We start from the raw sequence: 22,349 nt of genomic DNA, 5'->3' as shown, positions 1-22,349 counted from the left end.
TGTGTTTTTCAGACAAGCTATTATACATCATGCTATAAACAGAGATTTCATTCAATTCATCCTGAAATGGGGAACATATGTCAGCTCTCCAGTTTCAGATGGCGTCTATATTTTCCTCTATGATTATTAAACAGAGTTTTGTGTTAACCTCTAACTGCTTCCTTTGAAAATTATTTCTGGTTCTGTTAGAAAAGTAAACTCCCTCTTCTTTCTCACTGTTAACTGAAAATCTCACTGAGTTTTCCTGGAACTTTTTAAGGTTATGTGACAGAGATCTAAGGTTTTGAGGCAAAGTTACTAATTTGGAAGTTAAAGTTTCTAATATCTATGATCCCAGGACAAACAAGTGTGAAGAGGCAACTTGGCAAATCATCCATTTCCATAAACGCTATGCTACAACTCATAAGAAGAAGATTTTGTCTCACTTAAAGTACTTTAAGAAATAATTGTCTGACCAATAATATTTTTAAACCTGTCTCTGATATGTTAATATTTAAAACAAATATATTATATTATCATGGCCTCATGAAATCAAATTCACTGCTAGTATTGTTTTTTTTCTGAGGAACCTTTGATTATTTTATTACTTTTTAAATGTGATGAATTTGCTTTTTTGAATTTGCACATTTAGTTTATTGTTTTTTTTAAAGAACAGATATACTGTAGTCTTTCAATTTGTACAGCTAACCTAGGACACATTCATCTGTCATTAATCTTATGAAACAACATCCTCCTAAATGTCTTCAATACATTTTCAATGGAGAACAGTTATTTTCAGGCTGACACCATGATACAAGTAAGCCACCATTTCCTCTTATTCACCAGGCAGGAATCTTTTCAGAAACCACTACTAGAATAGTCTGCTAAAATTATGATAAACTTTTGGATGAGTATTTAATCAGAGACATTTTTAAAAACACATCTTTGTTTGGTCGTTAATTAGATACACAGACATTTTTTAAAAACTTTGTCTGCCTGCTACGAAACATGGAGGATGACAGCAGCCTATTCCAAAATAGAGGAAGAAAAATGCAAAATGATTTAATCTTACACTCCATGTGAAGGTGCATAGAGCTGATGTTATGCATTATGTTGTCTCTGTGTTACTTATTTCACATTCACTGTTCCATCCAGGAGATTGCTTCCGAAATTGCAATAAGCTCTGTCTTAATGAGCCTGTAGGCTCAAGTACTGGCTTATTCTTTGGATAGAAGGTGTGTAGAGGCAAAATGCTTTGACTGTTTGTAAATGTGGGGAAATACTGAATGTTGTAATGCTTTGTCCATATGTGAAGGTGTACGGAGGTCCTGACCTGTTGTCCCCCAGACTGGCCCGGCTATGTACCACTCGCCCTCCGGGTCAGCCTCTACATGTCTCCACAACTGGGAACTTTGTCACTGTCCGCTTTAAATCTGACTTGTACGTCAGTGGCAGGGGGTTCAATGCAAGCTGGCAGGAAGTTCAGGGAGGTGAGTAGGAATAAGAAACGAGGTCAGGACCACTGCAAACTGACTGATCAACTGACAGAATGATTGGTTCCAACATTTTGCTCCTTAGCTTTGAATTCCATTGCCATTTAACTGCTGTAACCTTCATGTGATTGACAAAGACCTAAGCTAGACAGGTTTATGCCCTATTTTGTACTAATGACCAGAAGACCTGATCAGCACGAGGTGACTAGATTTTCCAGATCTAGTGTTGCTTTATAAAATAATTCAGCTTGAGATTTATAAGTGCCAAGTATGATTCTACTTGTTTTTCATCAGGATGCGGAGGTTTATTTACAGCACCCACTGGTGAGATTCATTCTCCTGGATACCCCAATAATTACCCTGACAACGTAGACTGCTCCTGGGTGATCAGTGTGGATCGACATCATCGAATCATCTTAAACTTCACTGACCTTGATATTGAGCAACATGGAACTTGTGCATATGACTATATAGCTGTAAGTACAGTGCTGCACCAGCTTTTCTGCCAGTTCCCATTTTCATTGTGAATACTTAGAATTAGCAAAACCCCATTTAGAAAGATGTGATGATAACATATTTTACACATTAATTATTATTAATTAAATTAATTATTTAAAAAGTTATTCAATCCTTGTCTAAGATCCTATTGTGATATACACAGTAAATCACACTCAAATGTAGTAAAACGTTATGAATTAAAAGTAAAAGGATAGCAAAGCATAGAAAGATTTGGCGAAGCATGACACAATCCTTGGAAAACTACAGCAGAACAAAGTAGCAAGATATAAACATGATAAAGAAGCAAAAATGCCATGTGATTCTACAGTAGTGCATTACTAATGCTCTATCGGCACCGACTTTATTGTATTCAGATACTACAACAATAAAACAGTTTGTTAAAACATTTCGTAATTAAATTATGTTTTAATCTGTTTTTATAGTGATACACAGTTGGAAGTTATTTTTTCAGAGAAGAGAAAAAGATTTCTGAAGTGTAAGCCAGATTCACAGCATGTCAGACAGTAGGATCTGTAGCTTGAGCAATGCAACAGGGCTGGGTCTGGCTATGCAGTGACCAGGCATCCTGTACTATGAGTCAGAGATGTGGCCACTTGGGTGTGGTCAGTGCATATCTTTCTACAGCTCCAAGACAGAGAGGCCTGCAGAGTGAAACTTGACATCTTATTAATAAATGCTGTATATGCCTTTCGACAGAAACAGTTAAACAGCTTCACAACACAAGGGGTTCAATGTACAGTGCCTTGTGAAAGTATCCAGACCCTTGAACAGTTTTCACATTTTGTTGCTGTAATGCTTGCAACAAACTTGTCACCTTCGATATCAATGAAGTAGAAATAAATATTTGTTATATTCACAAATGTCAATACACATTCAAAGCAAGAATCAAAGAAAAGTAAACAGAAAATTAAAATGAAATAAAACATGAATAGATTGCATAAGTATTCAGACCCTTTGCTGTAGATTAATTTAGATGCATAAAGTACTGTACCTTAATGATCCACATAACTAGTTGAGTGGCCTCTGTCTGTGTGCAATACTAGTTATTCTTATGAATAAAAACTCTCTGTGAGGTTCCTTGGTCAGATAGTCAAACATACACTCATCTGTGAAGACAAGGAGCTTTCAAAGAAAGTTAGGAATAAATTAATTGGAAGGCACAGATGTGGAGAAGGATACAAAAATAAATCTGAATATCCCTATGAACACAATCTAGTCATTCATCATGTATTGTAAAATGCAAAACCCCTGTGGAGTTTTCAAGCAGCCACTCAAGTGAACCTACAAAAATGTGGTGATGTTGTGTCCAAATGAGACCAAATTGGAACATTTTGGCTTAAATGACAAGCCTTATGTTTAATGCAGACCTAATACACAAAATATCCCAGTTCCAAGATGTAAAAGTGGGGTGCAAATTCACCTTTCTGCTGAACAATGGTCCAAAGCAAAAATGCCAAAGCTGTCCTGGACAGGCTTAAGCACGAGGAAGTTAATGTCCTGAAATGACCCAAAGTGCTGAATTGTATCCTATTGAGAAGCTGTGGAAAAATCTGAAATCCTCTATCCCCATGCAACATAAGAGCAAATCTGTCAAGAAGAATAGGCATACATTACCAAGCCACTGTGCTAAGTTGATAAGTTGAAGATTTATTCAGAAAGTCTTGTTGCTGCATAAGTACTACTGAAAGTGCTTCTGCCAAATATAGAGTTAATGGGACTGAATATTTATGCAATCAGCATTTCATTTTTTCTCTTTAGATTTTGTTGATAATTACTGTAGTGTTTCTTACCCTTGAAAGCCTTCAGTTTGATCATTCAGGTTTTAAATAAAGTATTATGTTTTAAAAAGTGTATATGCATCATTTTGTAATTTCACATGTTGTGACACCATAGGAAGGATCTGAATACTTTTGAAAGGCACTGTATACTTTGTTTGCATTGGAAAACATGAAACAATCAACACATTTTATACAGACTATTTATTTTATTCTATTCATTTTAGATTTTTTTTATTTGCTTGCCAAATTCTTGAGCTACCACCCAGTCGTTTTCTGCTTTCATGTCATTTTTTTGTTTGAGAACTTCCACTTTTCCTCTTGTCTTGTGACTCAGCCAGGAATGTCGTTCATTGCATTTCTGACTGCGAAAGGGCAGCTCCCAGACCACACCATGCTAGAGTTTTGAAAGACAAACATATGGTCAACCCTAATGGCTTAAATGATTGTATAATTTATGCACTGACTAATTTATGAGCTGACTTTTCTGCATACATAACATTTCTACATTGCACCATTTCTATAGCAATAGAGTTCCCACTGTAACAAGGAATGAGGGAGTGAAATTAAGGGAATATATCATTTGTTCAGCATCCAAAATAAGGAAATATTTCTAAGGTAAACTATATATAAGCTAACTTAATCTCTCATGTACCGACACACAAAAATAATGAAAAAAGCTTCAGACTAAATGCACTATATTACCTGAATTATACCAGTACATTCATCACTACCATACTAAAATCACCCTAACACTCAATACTAATGATTTAACACTGGTGGTGTGTGACCTCTGCTACTCTCATCTTTGTTGATTCTTAGGTGAATTGCTTTAGGATTTGGCCAAGTTTTCTGATTTATATTACCGAAGTTTATTAGCACCACAGAGAAAGTGTTTATACGAGACAGTATTGCATTTAAACAAGAACATTATTGCATTTATATGAGGAAATTATTGTTCTTAAATGCAATTGTTAATTTGTGAACATTATTGCTTACTATTTTAATATCTAGCATTATACTATATATGCAATAATATTGTCCTATGCAAAGTAGCATTGACTTTAACAACAGAATAATATCATCACACTCCTCCTTTTGGAAAATAAATAATAATACGTACAAATAATGTAAAGGAGCACATGTACTGTCTTTTGTATACATGAAGTACATCACAGTGTCAGTGAGCATTCCTAGGTTAAATGCGTGTCATTGTCACCCTTTCTGTGCTTTCCAAAGCTATCTTATTCTTGATGCGAAACTACAGAAACATGTACTGTACATAGGTTTTTGCCTACTCTATTTAAACATTGAGCTGAATAGATTTATGGTGATTTGATAGTCAAGCTTACTATATACAGTACCTACTGTTGGCTTACAATATTAATATAGTTGGCAACAGAGTTCTCAAATTAACTATTGCATTTAATTGCAGTAATGTTCTTGTTTACACACAATCATTTTCTAATTTAAAAGCTATCCTATCTCATATAAACGCAATACTTTTTTTCTCCGTGGTGCTAATAAGCATCCATAGTTAAGAAATGAAGAACTAAGAAGGAATTAACTTGAACATTTTCCCAGTTTTTTATTTGATGATTTCATAGCCTTGTTACCAGCTTGCTACTACCAGTGTTTGTGACCATCAGAATAAACTTAAACACTCATGATGTCCTAGAAAAATGTCAAAATGGTTGTGGGAATGATGTTGTCAAAATGTTTAAAGTCCTAATATGTGTTTTCCTTTTTTTTCTAGATCTTTGATGGCCCCAGTGCATCAGACCCAATACTTGGGCATCTGTGTGGTCAGCAGAGACCCTCCCCTCTGACCTCTACCCAGAACACCATCTTTCTGCGCTTCCGTTCAGACAGCAGCTACAACCACAGAGGCTTCAGGGCCCAGTTCTCTGAAAGTATTATTATTATTATTATTATTTTATTATACAGGCTTATTCAGGGATACTACCAAAATAAATCAAATTCAGAATGAAGCTAAATCAGGTTCTCAATAAATATATAACTTGTTAGTTGGAAACTGGGTGTCTAGTCCTGGAACATGCATACTGTGGGAAAATGGTTAGAACCTAAAAGTTACAGTCTCCCCAGAGACGCATTAAGGATGGACTGTTAAAAGAAACCCAGTCAACCAAAGTGACACAGTCCTATACAAACTTGTATTGAAAGGATGTGACGTGAAAAAACTGACAGAAACTATAAATGTCTTTCAATGGAGGTATGAATTTGGAGTTGCTGCTGTGTGTGAATAGAAAAAGGAGAGGTTAGACACTCGAAGTAGACTCCACAGCCAAAACATTGTTTATCTATTTTTTCTTTTCAGGGTGAAATAACGACTTTCAATGTCTTCCAGTGTGTCACCTTATGTACTTTGATTCGCTTTGTCTCGTTGCTCCTGATCACCTCACTAGGCAAAGTGCTGGCTGGGATTCTTTGAGACTGTGGTCTATATTTCAGCTTGTGGAGCTATCATCCAGAGCGATGACCTTGGAGGAGCCATTGCCTCACCACGGTACCCTGCAAGTTACCCGGCTAATCAGAACTGTAGCTGGATCATTAAAGTGCAAGAGCCATGTATGTACATGAAAACCTTTCCTGAGACTTAACAGTTAGAAGGACCTCTGGTAAATAATTAATTTTAATGAGTGTGTGTGATCTAGGACATACCAGAGTTTAATCAGGTCTGGAATAATTACATTGTCTTCCCTGTCTTCTCATGAAGGGCAGTTTAATCCAATCTAGTTTCTGAAATATAAAGAAATCAGTGATGTATTATAGTTAGCTGTTAAACTCTAAGGAAACCCTTTGTTCTTTGGAATGTAGAAGTTTACATTCTGGTAGTTATGTGCAGCACTTTAACAGTGGTAATTGTGAAATGTTAACAGTTAATACAGAGATTTGTTTATCTATTCACACAGTCAACCATGTCACCCTGTCTTTTACTGACTTTAATCTGGAAAATAAAAATAACAACTGCTCCACGGATGTGGTTGAGGTTCTGGATGGGGATAACTATGCAGCCCCTTCAATAGGTAAGTGTTGGTGAGAGAAGTGGAGCTCAGTGTACTTGTAAGAAATATTAATTTGATATTTCACACTTTCTGACCCTAGTATGTACTGCATCATGCCTGTTCACATTAATATGTATTATACAGTGTTGATTTAACCAAGCCCTTCCCTATACCCTCATGTATTTTACTACAGTATTTAGAATGTATGATTAAAAGACATATAGTTATATTAGTACTAATGGATTGGCTTTTAGTTTAACATTAATCAAATAAAATAAACAAAAGTAATTGCAGATTATCATAAAGTCAAAGTCAAAGTTTATTTATCAAATGCACAACAATACGGCGTGCAGCAGTAGTTGCTGGCAATGAAATGTCTTTTTCTGCGAGCTCACAAGTATCACAAGAATCACAAAAATCACAAAATTCACAAAAACACAAAAATCACAAAACTGAGGTTACATTTTTGAAATTGAATAAAACTCAATATGAGTAGAGCTGTTATGTGTCCATGGTGTGTGCAATATATACATGTAGTGCAGTTATGCTGAATACAGTGAAAACTGTGTGTCCATGTAGCCATTACAGGTGATTTGCTAATGGAGCTGCAGGTTGGCTATTTAGCAGTCTTATTGCCTAGAGTTAGAAGCTGTTCCGTAGTCTGTTGGACTTGGACCGAATGCTTTGGTACCGTTTACCGGATGGTAGGAGGGAAAACAGTTTGTGACTGGGATGACTGGGGTCCTTGAGAATGGACCTGGCCTTCTTCAGACATCTACAGTAGCTGAGTAGATATCCTGGATGCTTTGTAGCTCACAGCTGGTGATAAGCTGCGCTGACCACCCTCTGCAGTACTTTGGGATCCCGGGCGGAGCAGTTCCCATACCAGGCAGTGATGCAACCAGTCAGGATGCTCTCAATAGTGCACTTGTAGAAGTTGGCCTGGATATGTGACGGCATGCCGAACTTCTTTAGCCTGCGGAGAAAGAACAGGCGCTGCCGTGCTGTCTTGACCATGATGTTGGTGTGGTGGGTCCAGGTTAAGTCCTCTGAGATGTTAACTCCCAGGAACTTAAAACTGCTGACCCTCTCCACTGCAGTCCCATTGATGTAAATAGGTGTGTGGTCTCCTCCCTGGTGTTTCCTATAGTCCACAATCATCTCCTTTGTCTTACTGATGTTAAGAGAGAGGTTGTTCTCCTGGCACCATGCTGTCAGGGTTTCAACCTCCTCCCTGTATGTAGACTCCTCACCATCAGGCCAATGACTGTTGTATCGTCCGCAAACTTAATGATGGAGTTTGAGTTATGCCTGGTGACACAGTCATGGGTAAATAAGGAGTAGAGGACAGGGCTAAGCACGCAGCCTTGGGGGGCTTCAGTGTTTAGAGTCAGGGTAGAGGATATGTTGGTGCCCACCCTCACCACCTGCGGACGTTCTGTCCAGAAGTCCAGGATCCAATTACAGAGGGAGGTGTTCAGTCCCAGGTCCTGGAGCTTGATGACAAGCTAAAATAAACATGACCCCCCCTCTTCATCTAGCTTGCACTTTCTCTCTCCACTTCTGTTTATCATAGCACATTGTAATGAAACATAAAATTAAACTGTCAAAGAGCCTATGAAGTCATCTTCTTTAAAAAAGCTGTCATTCCCCATCCTGCCAACTTGGAACAAGTACATTTCATACCAATATTAAAATAAGATGCTGAATAGTGGGTACTTGGGCAGATGGCATGGAGAGGCTAATTCACTAGCTAGATCCCACAATTCTAGTCTGTTGCCCACTAACTTGAAAACTGTAGTTAAAAACCTTCAGCTCTGCTTCTTCCCACTCTGCTCTTCTTCTGTATAAACCCTGTCAGCCATACCAAATTGCAAATAAGCAAATAATGTTAAATTTGCAGATGTCGAGATTTTACTGTAGTGATACATCATTCACTGACAATAGCAGGTGGTAGAGTGTGCTGGTCTTAAGGGAAGATTACGTTGCCTGGTCAGTTTGAGGTTGATTAGATTACCAGATTAGCTAGCACTTGATAAAATAATAATAATTTTTGCTTTCACTTATATAGCACTTTTCTGGACACTCCACTCAAAGCACTTTACATGTAATGGGGACTCCCCTCCACCACCACCAATGTGCAGCATCCACCTGGATGATGATGTGATGGGACATCTAGTTTTAAGTTAAGGAAGGGGTGTGGACATATTTGGCATTAATTGACAGGCTTTGTTTCCTGTGTTCATTTATTAACGTTAGAAAAAGCTGGAAACATGTTCCTGGAAATTTCCAGAGATGCCTCTAGTACAGATTAAAAATTAAATTAAAAGAGACATCATAATGGAATAAGGCAGACATACTCCAACTTTTATCACTTAAAATGCTTCTCTGTGAATATCTTTGTTCCTAGGACGCTACTGTGGAACAGATCTCCCTCACCCTGTGACATCTTTCAGCAATGCCCTAGTTGTGAACTTTGTCACAGATGGACAAGATTCTGAGAAGGGCTTCAGAGCTGTGTATACATCTTCCACCTCTGGTAAATACCCAGAGTTTGGTATTAATAGATTTGTCTTGAATTGTCTGATGTCCTGTCACTGCTTCTTTGGAAAATACCTGTGGATACTTTAAAGGAAGATCACCTCTCTCGACTTTTTATATTTCATAGTTTTTGTCTGCATATCGAAGACTTATATTTCCACTTTTTTACATGAAAGTGGAGTATTAGAAGAGGTGGGGTTTGCATAAACAAAAAATATCAAGAAAAAATGTATTCATTAATTTGATTGTAATTACTCCAGAATATGTTATGCACAATTGTTTTGTCCAACTAGTCTAGATCAAAAGTTTTTCAGAATTTCTGTGCCCTGAACTACTTCTTACTGCAGTTTCCTTTTGATTTTAGCTTGTGGAGGGCATCTACACATGGAAACAGGAGCCTTCAACAGCCCCAACTATCCTGAAGCCTATCCACCCAATGTGGAATGTGTCTGGAGCATCACTAGTTCTCCTGGAAACCGTCTGCAACTCTCTTTCATGTAATTCTGGATGCATAAATTTTGGGAATAACCATTACTGGTTACAACAAATGGTTTTAATGAGCCATTCTGCCCAAAATGTAGGGAGTTATTGAAGTTTAGCATCTAGGGATAGCCTGAAAACTAGGTGACCACCCTACACTTCAGGCACTTTCCTTATGTCATTACACGATTCTGAATGTTTCAGTTGTCTGAACCCTTTTACATTTCTTCATGCTTTGTTATTTTTTTATTTTTCGCCTTGTGCTAACACTTTATGATAAGCATCAATAAATTCCAATATACTGTACAAGAAGTAAGACAAGCAGCATAGTGACAAAAGACTTATAACAGTGTCCTTGGTATGAGTCTGGCCTCTTCCTGCATGGAGTTCGTATGTCATGCCCATATTTTCCAGGTTCTTTGGTGTCCTCCCACATCCTAGCCATGCTGATAAGATTGATTGGCTGATACTGACTTTGATTCAATATTCCCTTCCTACATGGCCCTGTGATGGAGTGGCCTTTCCTCCATGAGGACAGAATTTGTGTGTTCTCAGAATTGTCTTGTCCTCTTCGCTTCTGGGATAGGCTACAGGTTGTGACCCTCACTAGGATAATAACACTTACACCCCTACTCTTATCGAGAAACACCCTGGGATTTTTAATGACCACAGAGAGTCAGAATTTCATTTTTACGTCTCATCCAAAGGACGGCACCTTTTTATAATAACACTGGGGTATTAGGACCCACACAGACCTCAGGGTGAGCACCCCATGCTGGCCCCACTAACACCTCTTCCAGCAGCAACCTTTTTTCCCCAGGAGGTCTCCCATCCAGGTACTGACCAGGCTCACAACTGCTTATCTTCAGTGGGCTGCCAGTTGTCAATTACAGGGTGATATGGTTGCTGGCAATGAGCATCTTTCTGATCATGAGCAACTTTCTGATCTTCTGTATCGATTACGTAAATCTTCCCCCCTAGCTTCATATTAAAACACTTTAACTCACTAAATATTCCATATATAGTCAAGTAATTTGCCTTATTTGATTTAACAGTCACTGTTTATACTATTCTGCTGTCTTGATGCTCAGTCACACTCGTCTGTGCATATATGTTTTTTAGCTGAATTTTATTTATATTTTATAAGTTAATCTAAAGGATATTAACAGAATTTGGGGATTCCATGACTTAAGTATTATGCTATTTTCCTTCATCTTTGCTTATGGAGAATGTTTTCTGTCTAAACTGACTTCACTCTGACTTTCTGATTAAACCTTTTCACAAGTGCTTTGAGGTGCTTTGACCAAGAGGTGTATTCAGATATAAGAAAGACCATTTGTCTTCTGGGGTCATATAAAAACTGCAATATAATTCTGACACGTGATCAATCCATTGCTATAGAACCAATAATCTTTCCTGTTTGATCTTATCATTGGAACATTTTAAAAATCATATAGACCAACTAATAACTTTAAATTTAAGAAAGGTTGCAAACATAGAGGAAAAGGACTTGTTTGGTAGTAACTTATTGATTTAAATATCTTACTCCAATGGTGAATACCTTGTACCAGGTACCCACTACTCTCAGTGCAGTGTAGAGACTCCTGTTATTTGCCATTTGTTGTTGGTTTTGGTTCCATTGCTGATGGGTTGAATTTGTCAACACCTTTCAGGTTTTGGTACATTTATATTCAGTTCTTTTAGAATGATCCCTTTTTGAGGCCATTAAGATCAATTTATGTTAGCCTCTCAGTTATAATATGCTTTTGAGTAGAAAAACTTTGGTACTGCAGTTCTGAGTGAATCATCCCATAAAACAAGAATATCATCAAAGTTGACTGAAATATTTTTGGTGACCATTTTTCCTTTACCTAAAAATTAGTCTTCTTCACTGCTTTTTCATCTCATATGCTTTTTTTTACACTGTTGTGGTTCTTGGCTACACAGATTATATGAAACATATTTTATCTTGAGTGAACTTGTCGTGTTCTCTGTTGTAAAATGTTTGGCAAAAACAGAACGAATAGGCAATTTTGGCAATGTTAGGATGTAAATAAGGAATGTACAGTACTAGGAAAAGGGTCTGCAAAGTCACCAAACCTACTACTACATAATTAATAAGTTACCAAGTTTGTTTCTCTTTCTCTTGCCATCAGATCATTTGACATCCAGCAGAGCTCTGGGTGTAGCAGTGACTACCTGGAGATCAGAGAGGGAAATTCCACTGGCCAGCTGGTGGGGCGATTCTGTGGGGGTCACCTTCCTGCTAACTACACTTCTGTCATTGGACATATTCTCTGGGTGAAATTTGTCTCTGACTCCTCAGTTCCTGGGGCTGGCTTCAGGGCTACATTTGCACACTGTAAGTGAACAACTGAGGAAACCTCTAATGCTAATGAGAAAGAATCGATTTCAGAATTACCTGCAAGTTGTCCAGCTGAATTGTCACACATTACTTCCCTCAGGTTATGATTACTAAACTCCTAGGACTGAAATTACACAGTTGCAGAAATAAGCATTGCCTCTCTGTACCTTTTATCCACAGATTTTTATGAAAATATCACATACCCTTTCACTCATTCATGCTAGCAAGTAGCAATAAATATTCTGAATAAGTGTAAGATACAGTGTCCTAATTAGTTTGAAGTCATAAATCAATGCTACAGTTGGCTGTAGAACTGCAGTTTCTTAAAGAAGTATGCACCTTGGAGCTGCTCTTCATGTCTGGTATTTTCCTTTCTAGTGTACGGGAATGAGATCTCAGGAATTTCAGGACAGATTGCATCTCCCCTCTGGCCCAGGAATTACCCTGTCAATGCACATTACCGGTGGACAATCACAGTTGATGCTGGCTTTTTCATCCAAGTTCATTTCTTAGACATGGACATTGAAGATCTTTACGATTGCTACTTTGACAACTTGAATGTAAGTCCTTTAACTCCTTTAAAGAGTCAAAATATAAATGTAAAACCAGCACAACTGGATTTATCAGTAATGTCATTTGTACCACATTTTGTGTCAGAAAACATTGAGAAAGCACAATATTTTTAATCCGTTAATTTAAACATTTGGAATTGGCAATTGTTTTTTGTTTTTACAGTATATGCCCTCTAACTTGGAATGATCAGTTATTAATCAGCTCTGCCTTACTTCTATGATCCCTATAGCTTGCAAAAATAAAATTTTACCTACTGTATGCAGCTACTCAGATTGCATGTAAGGATAACTTCGGAATGTCGTGGTAAACTGCCCAAAGAATCTTCACTGAGCAAAGGAGATCAAAAGGTGGCCCTTGTAGTGCATTAGATGTTGATGAAAGCATGAGCTTAATTTTGCCTGTTGTCCTACTTCTTTAAATCCACTTAATATGGAATTATGTAAATAAAGATAGCTAAAATTTAAAAGTTTCTCAACATCATTAACAATATTAATTTATGAATATAGATATATTTTATATAGTTGGTAGTGATAGTGTATTACACTTTCTTAAAAACTGCATCAGGTTATTTAACTCAGTCCCTTGTTGTGGTTATTTTGGAAAAGTTTTGATGTACTTGTGTTTAACTGCATTTTGCTGTCATTAGTATTGTCATGGAAAATAAAACAGTAGTTCAGTGGTAGAATTTTCATTACAAGCCAACACACCAGTTGTACTTGACAAATAATGGTTCTCTTTCTCTTCTGCTAAAATATGATAAATAATATGTGAATAGTATTTTGACATCTTTATTAATTTTATATATTAGAATATGTATACATATACATGTATATATAAGTATGAAAATAATATCAAGAATATGCGAATGAACATAAATGAGCAGATATATGAATACTGACAATGGCAGAAATAAACCAATTTTACCAGACAAATCAGATCAACAATCTTCAGTTGTTTAATGCCATGAAGTGGCAATAAAAAGATAATAAATTACAAATATTTAAGATTATTGAAATTAAGAAACCAAACCAAAAATGTGTTTACATCTTCCTTGAATTGGCCTGTATACCTTCCCCCCTTTGAGAAGTGAAAAAGGGGTAGTTTTTGTGTGAACAGTAAAATTGAATCAGTTTCCAATATCATTGAGATATTGCAATACCATGAGAGTTGCCATTTAAGCCTTAAAAAGCGAACATTATCAAACAATTGTATTTTTTTGCTATAACTAGCATGCCATAATACTTTGTAGCAGTGACAGTATTTTTTAAAACTGAAAAAAGTAATCAGTTGCTCACTGTATCATTTTAAATAGGATTTAAAATATGTTTAAAGAATGTTTAAATATCAGCCCCTCTTTCGAGCTATGTATTTTCTGTGCATTTGCATCAATAGTAAAATAAAATGTCTCCAAATCTTAAGCCACGATAGTTGTGTATTAGCCTTAAAAAGACTAAAAAACAGAATGTTCATGTTTTTAAAATGATGTACATTATACAGAATGATTTACAGAAATACATTGATACAGAAATGTTTAATCCAGTACTCTCATTACTGTTATTACATACAGTTATTATAACCTATTTTGAGTTTGTGGTATTCTGCTTTATATGGTCATATTTAGGTATTACACATAAATACGTGCTGAATAGTAATTCTCAAAGTATGAACTGATGATTGTGCAAAAACTGAAAGCTTAGCTTTGTAAAATCATATTTCACATTATCATATTTAAATGCAAGTTGTGAAAATAAAGCAACAATCCTAGTCTTTAAAAACGGCATTGGTTTGAAAGAAAACAAAACTGCAGAAGCATCGATAAAGAAATATCCAGTCCACACACACACACAGAAACTCTGATTTTAATGTTTTTTTTACTAAACTGAAAAAGCATGAGCTGTGAGATAACACCAAGACGGTTTTCCTGATGTACTAATTCAGTGACAAAAAGCAAAAGGACAAGTGAATTAGCCTGTAGAGACAAACTACCTCAAAGTACAAAGGTCCAAAAGCTTAATTCTAACATTATTATATATACAGTTACCTGATCATTTAAAACAGAACAAATAAGTTACAACGTGTTCCCATTGTAAAACATTTAGGAAAACATTTAGGCCCAGAGGGCCCTCAAAATATTTTTTAATTTTTATGATTAAAAGCTAAAAGCTAAAATATTTTATTTATATTTTATTTTTGTGTAGTTGCTCTTTTATCTTTATCATTAGTAACACACTCTAGATAACACACTCTAGTTAATAACTACACCTACGATTCAACCAATAGGTTATCAGAATAACTGGTTTCTGGGTCAGTTTACATGATAAAGACACCTCTATTTTGTATGTTTCACGCTTATATTGGTTCATCCATGTCGTTGCTACTTTTATTGATATTATAATATTTAACATACTGTGATATAAAAATTCAATACAAAATCAGTATAGTACTGTACATACAGTATATGTTACATGTTGCATTTTATTATCAGAGAAAGAGTCTTAATTATCCCAGTTTTATTGAAAATAAAACGTTATTGTGTGTTACCTTATGGTGTTACATGCCATGTTCTTTGTGGCACTCCACAAAACACCCTGAGCTTTCTGAGTAGCTGCATCTGTATATTTCAATGAAGAATGGGGTTTTAACCTATGTAAAACTTTCAGAAGGCAAGGAAAGACAAAGATCATCTTGACTGTGTAAACCAAATAAATGGGTTTCATTGATACTGTAAGCGCAGCAGTCTCCAAAATCTGCTAAACATCAACAGCTAAATTCCCAAAGCCTATTATGTAGGCAGTATTCTCTTTTTTCCATTTGTACATGGCTTAGGAGTCACTGTTCTTTTTGGATCAAAAGCAGCAGTTATCCTCCTACTCATATCCTGAAGTTACTGGCTCTAAATAGTTTTTCTTTTAGTGGATATAGGGAAGACCTGGAGATCAAAACTGGTCATTTCAGTTCAACTGATTTGAATAGAAATTGAGTTTTAAATGCATTTTAGGGAGACCTGGGCCTTCTAAATCCTGTTGTCTCAGAAGTTATTTAACTATTGAATCAAGAAATAACTTGCAACATATTCAGGAGAAGTTCATAGTACAGATGCAGAATGAATTGTATTTACAAGAAACTCAAATCATTGTTGGATTATTATTAATTCTTCTCACTGCACACAGATGTACCATGTTCAAACAGAAAAATACAGGCCTTTTGTTTTCTCTCCCATTTCTATATAAGATAAGATAAGATCACTTTATTAGCCCTATACAATTTCTTGCATTAGGAATTTGTCTTTTTGCATACCCCAGTTTGCACTCCATGATACACACAGACAGGGAGAGATAAGCCTGGGGTCAGAGCGCAGGGTCAGTCATTGTACAGTGCCCCTGGAGCGGCTGGGGTTGAGGGCCTTGCTCAGGGGCCCAACGGAGTAGGATTCCTCTGCTGGCCACGGGATTTGAACCGGCAACCTTCCAGCCACAGGCGCAGATCCTTAGACACAGAACCTCTGCTCCGCCCAAATATATATATTTGATTTATTCATTTGTATTTTTATTATGGAATATGGGAGTACATCAGATTTTTGGATTTTTGTAATGTGGTCTACTTAACTAGAATGCCCTAATTTTTCAATTATATTAAGCAGCTGTTAGCGTATTGAGTTTTCTTTATATCCATTTCAGTGGATTTGAGAATTAACTTCTGGATTGACAAATTGAGATACCGGCCTGCAAACCAGAAAGTTAGTTCAGTTTAATCTCATTAATTTCTTGGAGATGTTTTTATAATGTTTTGGCATTGTTTAGAAGGGCAGGTAGAATCAGGATCCATAGTCTTTATCACAAGATACTGTTAATGCCCTATAAAATAGTAGATTCGTGTTTTTTTCCCCCTGTAGAGTAACCGAAATGTGTAATCAATCTTCTCTTTATCTTTTCATTGTCTCTGAAGGAGTGTCAGTATTGTTCCATGTCACTGACATAAGGATACGTGACACATGGACACTATATTGTTGTGTGATTATTCTAAATGGTTTCTATATCTGCTCCTGAAAATTAGCTAAATGGATGCTTGTTCTCAGTGTCTGTAGATAGATGTAGTGGATTGTTATGCCGAGTGTCTGAGGATAATCACTAGAGAGTCTTCATCTCTGCAGATCTTTGATGGCCCTAATGCCCATTCCTACTCTCTGGGGAAATTCTGTGGCCTTTCCCTTCCTCCCCTGGTGACCAGCTCTGGCAGTACTATGACAGTGGAGTTCCATTCTGACGAGAGTGTTAGTGGGAGGGGTTTTCTCATTGAGTGGCAGGCTGTACAGAGCTCAGGACCTTTGCCCACCATTGCTCCAGGTCAGTCCACTTGACTAGTTACAGTATTCTGTTTATATAAATCTTTAATTCCCCAGAGTCCTCTGAACTACTCACTGTTAAGGTTTTTAAGTAGTTACCTGGTTTAGGTTTTGCATCATGGACAGATGCTCAATGGAGGACAAGTTTGGGAGTACTGAAATCTTCTCATTTGTGTGCCATCGTTTGCAGTTCACAATCAAGTCTGTGCACATGTTCAGTGTTCAATTTCAAAAGAAATATGTCCAGTATCGTCGTTCATGATAAATCAATTTTCAGACAAAAGACTTTCAAGCAATCTTGAAAACCATTTGGATTATTTTTAAGCTATTTTGTTTTGGCCCAACCCTCATTGTTAATGATTAATATAAATGTCATATTCAAAGAATACTATAAGTGTGAAAATTAAAATGATTTCCTGTTTGTAAATTGAAATTAATATTAAGTAAAAAAATAGCTTGTTACACTAACCATGGACATATTGAAATGCAATAAAATTTCCTGTAATGCTTGCACCATATGTGATGTGTGTGTCGCAATGTGTGTGCTGCCAGGGGCCTGTGGGGGTGCTCTGATGACCAGTGAATCACCCATGTTTCTCTTCTCACCTGGCTGGCCTGAGAACTACCTGGAGAATATTGAGTGCACCTGGATCATTAGGTCTCCTGATTCCACTGTGGAGTTCAATCTCTTGTCCGTAGACATTGAAGCTGATATCACCTGCTTCTATGACAGCCTAGTCATCAGAGATGGTGAGGGCCCAACTTCACCAGGGGAATTTGTTATACTCATTTTGAATATTTAAAATTAATGGTTTCAATATTTCTTTCAAAAGAAAAAAAGATAATTTAACTTAATATTACACCGTGAGGTTTTTCACCACTTTTACAGCATATTTTCTATGCAGTATGTGATTTAGATGTCATTTTCAGTTATATATGAGCCACTTTCCTAATTGAGCAAAATTTGCATCTGTAGGACAATATCTTTTGTCTCAAAATGCTCTCCTTTTACAACGAGTTCTGTCTATTTGGCTTCTTCGAAGGTGAGACAAATCTTTCCCCATTGTTAGCCACTATCTGTGGCAGGGAATTGCCAGGACCTGTTCATTCCTCTGGAGACACTATGTTCCTGCGTTTTACCTCTGATGGCAGCTACAGTGGTGCAGGGTTCAATGCATCCTTTCACAAAGGTGAGTATCCAAAATGCCTCTTAAAACACTCTTACTTCATCTTTGTAAATAACACTAGGCTTTTCTTGACTTTTTAAAAATAAAAAAACATGTTATTCTTCCCCAGTGTACTACCCAGTAGCATGTTATTACATGTTCAAGCAGCAGAGTCTTGTCACAGTAGAGCTCAGAATAGATGGAGCAAAATATAGGTATATCCTGCAGCACAACCTGGAACAGTCTGCAAAAGATCTGAAACTAGGATGTACAGTAGATTCCTGTCTCACAAGGACAATGACTCCAAACACAAAGCCAAGGCAACCCATGAGTGACATAAAAGTCCAGACTTAAATCTTTGGCAGGAACTGAAGATCGCTGTACACCACTGCTCCCCCAGCAACCAGCAACAACTGGATCAATTTTGCAAGGAAGAGTGGGCAAAAAAAAACCCCACAAGATGTGAAAAGCTGGTTACAACATACTGTACCGCAAAAGACTTAGAGCTGTAATTGCTGCAAAAGGGGAGCAACATATAAAAATGCTTAAGGTCTCAGAGGGATGAATACTTTAAAAAGTAAATATAAATAAAAAAATATTTCAAATAAATGAATATGCCCCATCAAAATGTTAAGTATGTTTTGTTAATCATAATAAAACAATTCTGTTCAAATGTGTTGCAATTGGAGGTTGTAACAGCAAAATGTGGTAGATGTCCAAGGGGAGTCAATTTCTACGCCCACTCTATGTACAGTAACACTTCTGTTTTCTTGAGTAATTTCACTTTCAGCATGTTGCTTAAAGTATTTTAACCTAGCAGAAATATAAAAATCCTCTGTCCCAACTTCCCATGCCAAATAAGTATGAAAATAATAGTAATCAACTAAATACTAATAAATGAGGAGTGGTCAGTGTTGATATTAATTTAAAAAATGCATGGTTCATGTTATATTCTAGAAATGTGAATTCTTTTATATTTTTGTATACTATAAGGTGTCTTCAGAAGACTGTGTTTTCAGGGTTAATTCCTTGCAAATCTGTAGATTCAACTCCAGGGAAGCTAAACTGCAAATACTTGTATAAATTGACTTATTAAAATTACTGTTGATGTCCAAAAGGTGTTACATTTCTGTTTAAGAAGATGCAGTGGGTTGAATGATTGGGTCATTTCTGGACAATTAAGAGAGATTACACTCAAGTGTAGTATAATACTGGAATATCCTCTTAAACAGAATCATACAAAGAGTTTCTAGCCACACTGTGGTTTGCATATATCCTGTTTCTCTTTCAGGCTGTGGAGGTCTTTTCCATGCAGATAGAGGTGTCATTAGCTCTCCAAGATACCCAGAGAACTATTCCCCCAACCTTGACTGCACCTGGCATGTTGTGGTGACCAGTGGGCTTACTATTTCATTGGAATTTGAATCTCAGTTCCATGTACAAGGGCTAAATACACAGTGCACCACAGGAGACTACTTGGAGGTACAGTATATAGAACTTTGAGAGAGGTTTAGTTTGACTCAAGACTGTGTAAGTAAAGTGTAGTGAAGAAATCATAAACCACAGAAAAAGCACAAAAAGCTTGAAAACATAAGGTAAAGTAAAGATTGTAAGAAATAAAAGTTGATCAAAATGAGTACATGGTATAAGTATGGTGAAACCATAGGCAAATTATAAAAATCAAATGCAAATTCACTGTGATAAACTGTAAGGAGGGATGAGTTATATCAGTAAACATACTGTATAGTTATATCACTCTGCTCAAATAGAAACAAAATTATAATACAAAAGTATTTTTTTAGATTGAATAATACATCTTAATTGAAGTAATTCTAAAATGTGGTTTAGTGTAATGTTAATAGCGTTGCATGGAGCATATTCAAAGTTCTTGTAAATAATGGAATTCCAGAAAAACACAAGGCTCACATCTATTCACAACCCTATAGTTAGTTTTAAGTACATCCATGTCTTTTATGAATTTGTTCTTACAAGACACCTCCTCTATTAGGTTTTGGCACTTCTGAGGGTTTTTTTTTTACTATTCTTCCAGGCAGAATTTCTCTATGTCCTTTAGAAACTTTCGTTTCTGTTTGTGAATTGCGTTCCTGAGTTTGAATAAATGTTTGATTGGTTTGAGGTCTGAAGATTGAGATACATTTATTTTGTGAGCAGTTAACTCAATCTTTATTATTTTGGAAGTATGCTTTGAATCTTTTGTCAGGCCGAAATGCCCAGGTTGTGCCAAGGTTGAGCTTTGTGGTATAGGTGTATACTGTATATACTGTAAGCAGGTGTTAGGCCTTAGATTTATAATGTAATATTAACAAGGCTTTCAGAACCCATAGATTAAAAACATCCCAAAGTATAACAGACTTCTCACATCAAAGTGGGCATTTTCTCAATATGAGCTTCATTTTGTATGGCAAACATAACACTGATGAGAATATACAAAAAGTTTATTTTTGGTTCATCTGACCATAATGGGTGGTGCGGTGGCAGGGCGGTGCCGTGGCTCTGTGGATAAGGATCTGCACCTGTGGCTGGAAGGTTGCCAGTTCTGGCAGAGGAATTCTACTCCGTTGGGCCCCTGGGCAAGGCCCTTAACCCCAACTGCTCCAGGGTAGCCTTATAAATGGCTGACCCTGCGCTCTGACCCCCAGCTTCTCTCCCTGTCTGTGTCTGTGTCTCATGGAGAGCAAGCTGGGGTTTGCGAAAAGACAAATTCCTAATGCAAGAAATTGTATATGGCTAATAAAGTGATCTTATCTTATAAGTAGATTCATGCTACTGATATTGCTACTAAAGTACTTCAATATGTTAGTTCCTTTAGAAGGCTAAGGGAACAATAAACCTTCTGAGGCATCTGTCTGGTTCTGAAAGCTTTTATTAAAGTTCTTTATAAAGTTCTAATAAAGAACTTAATATGATTGTAGATTTATTTTTTTTATTCAGCCTTCTCCCACATGAATCCACATGAGCACAGGGAGAAACTTCATGCAGATTGCACCCCAGGTCTAGAATTGAACCAAGGGACCCAGCACCACCATGCCACCCTTGTTTTTGTTAGATTTTATTTCATTGAATACTAATAGGTGTGAATAAATGTGATACATGTTTTCAGGAATTCAATTATGATAAATATGACTCTGTTCAATGCAATGTTATTGCTTTTTTAAGATACATTATGATGTTTATCATTTACTGTATTCAATAATGCTTTTGTTTTTATTTCATTGGTTATATTTATTCATTCTCTAAGATACTGTATCAAAATAAATATATATAACAAGAGAATATACTTTATCATAGTGGAAATACTATTTCAAATTTCACCCCAAATGTACTGGTTTTAACTTGTGCATTTGCATGGTCGACAGTGTAGAAACCAAGAGATTCGACCCTGAAATGTTCGTTTGTCCAGCCAAGCTTTATTGTATGCATACATGGAACTACAATAAAGGCCATAAATGAGGGGGGAAGCATCTGTGCTTAAGCAAGTGTGACGTCAGAGTTCAGCATGTGAATTCAGCAGATATGGTTACAGAGTAACACACAGATTCTGCTAGCAGGCTCCATCAACAGAGATCAGTATAATAATGTGTAGGTTTTTGCAAGCTTTGCAAGTTTTTGAAATTGCCTTTCTGCTTGAGGACCCATGCTTTTGTTTTGCTTTTCCATTACTTACACATGGTTATGAAAATGTCTGCCCTGTGCTTCTGTAGCTGAGGAATGGACCTGATGGCTCATCTCCACCCCTGGGTCCCAGTGGAGGGAACGGACATTACTGTGGGACCAGCTCCCCCTCCTCCCTACATACAACAGACAACACTCTCTTTGTCCATTTTGTCTCTGATGGCTCCAGTGAAGCACTTGGATTCAAATTCACCTTTGAGGCAAGGGGCCTGGGTGAGCACTCCAGCTCTTACTGTTTCCCCTCCTTTAAAACAGCATACATCTTGTACAAGATATGAATAGCTATCGATATGTAATCTTGCATATGTACTTATCCTGTGTTTTGTGCTGTATGTACAATTTTTTTCTTTATTACATATTTGCGAACTAATGAATTTACAGTATATAAAAAGGTTTT

The 22,349-nt window shown here is 36.7% G+C and overlaps 1 protein-coding gene across 1 annotated transcript in view; it reads left to right on the top strand.

The window, feature by feature from the left end:
* Positions 1 to 22,349, top strand: part of cubn (cubilin (intrinsic factor-cobalamin receptor)) — a 133,957-nt gene that overhangs the window by 59,324 nt on the left and 52,284 nt on the right. The window contains exons 30-43 of the mRNA XM_088918786.1: positions 1,295 to 1,469; positions 1,767 to 1,948; positions 5,523 to 5,679; positions 6,239 to 6,355; positions 6,700 to 6,813; positions 9,203 to 9,331; positions 9,698 to 9,830; positions 11,970 to 12,175; positions 12,557 to 12,738; positions 16,902 to 17,094; positions 17,646 to 17,843; positions 18,137 to 18,283; positions 19,551 to 19,741; positions 21,982 to 22,165. Of these exons, the coding sequence (XP_088774912.1) occupies positions 1,295 to 1,469; positions 1,767 to 1,948; positions 5,523 to 5,679; positions 6,239 to 6,355; positions 6,700 to 6,813; positions 9,203 to 9,331; positions 9,698 to 9,830; positions 11,970 to 12,175; positions 12,557 to 12,738; positions 16,902 to 17,094; positions 17,646 to 17,843; positions 18,137 to 18,283; positions 19,551 to 19,741; positions 21,982 to 22,165 (2,308 nt within the window). The remainder of the gene's footprint in view (positions 1 to 1,294; positions 1,470 to 1,766; positions 1,949 to 5,522; positions 5,680 to 6,238; positions 6,356 to 6,699; positions 6,814 to 9,202; positions 9,332 to 9,697; positions 9,831 to 11,969; positions 12,176 to 12,556; positions 12,739 to 16,901; positions 17,095 to 17,645; positions 17,844 to 18,136; positions 18,284 to 19,550; positions 19,742 to 21,981; positions 22,166 to 22,349) is intronic.

The sequence above is a fragment of the Atractosteus spatula genome, chromosome 6 (genome assembly GCF_055471065.1).
Source record: "Atractosteus spatula isolate fAtrSpa1 chromosome 6, fAtrSpa1.hap1, whole genome shotgun sequence".
Lineage (NCBI taxonomy): Eukaryota > Metazoa > Chordata > Actinopteri > Semionotiformes > Lepisosteidae > Atractosteus > Atractosteus spatula.
The sequence above is the reverse complement of the archived record's forward strand: the minus strand, read 5'-3'. Positions and strand labels throughout refer to the sequence as shown.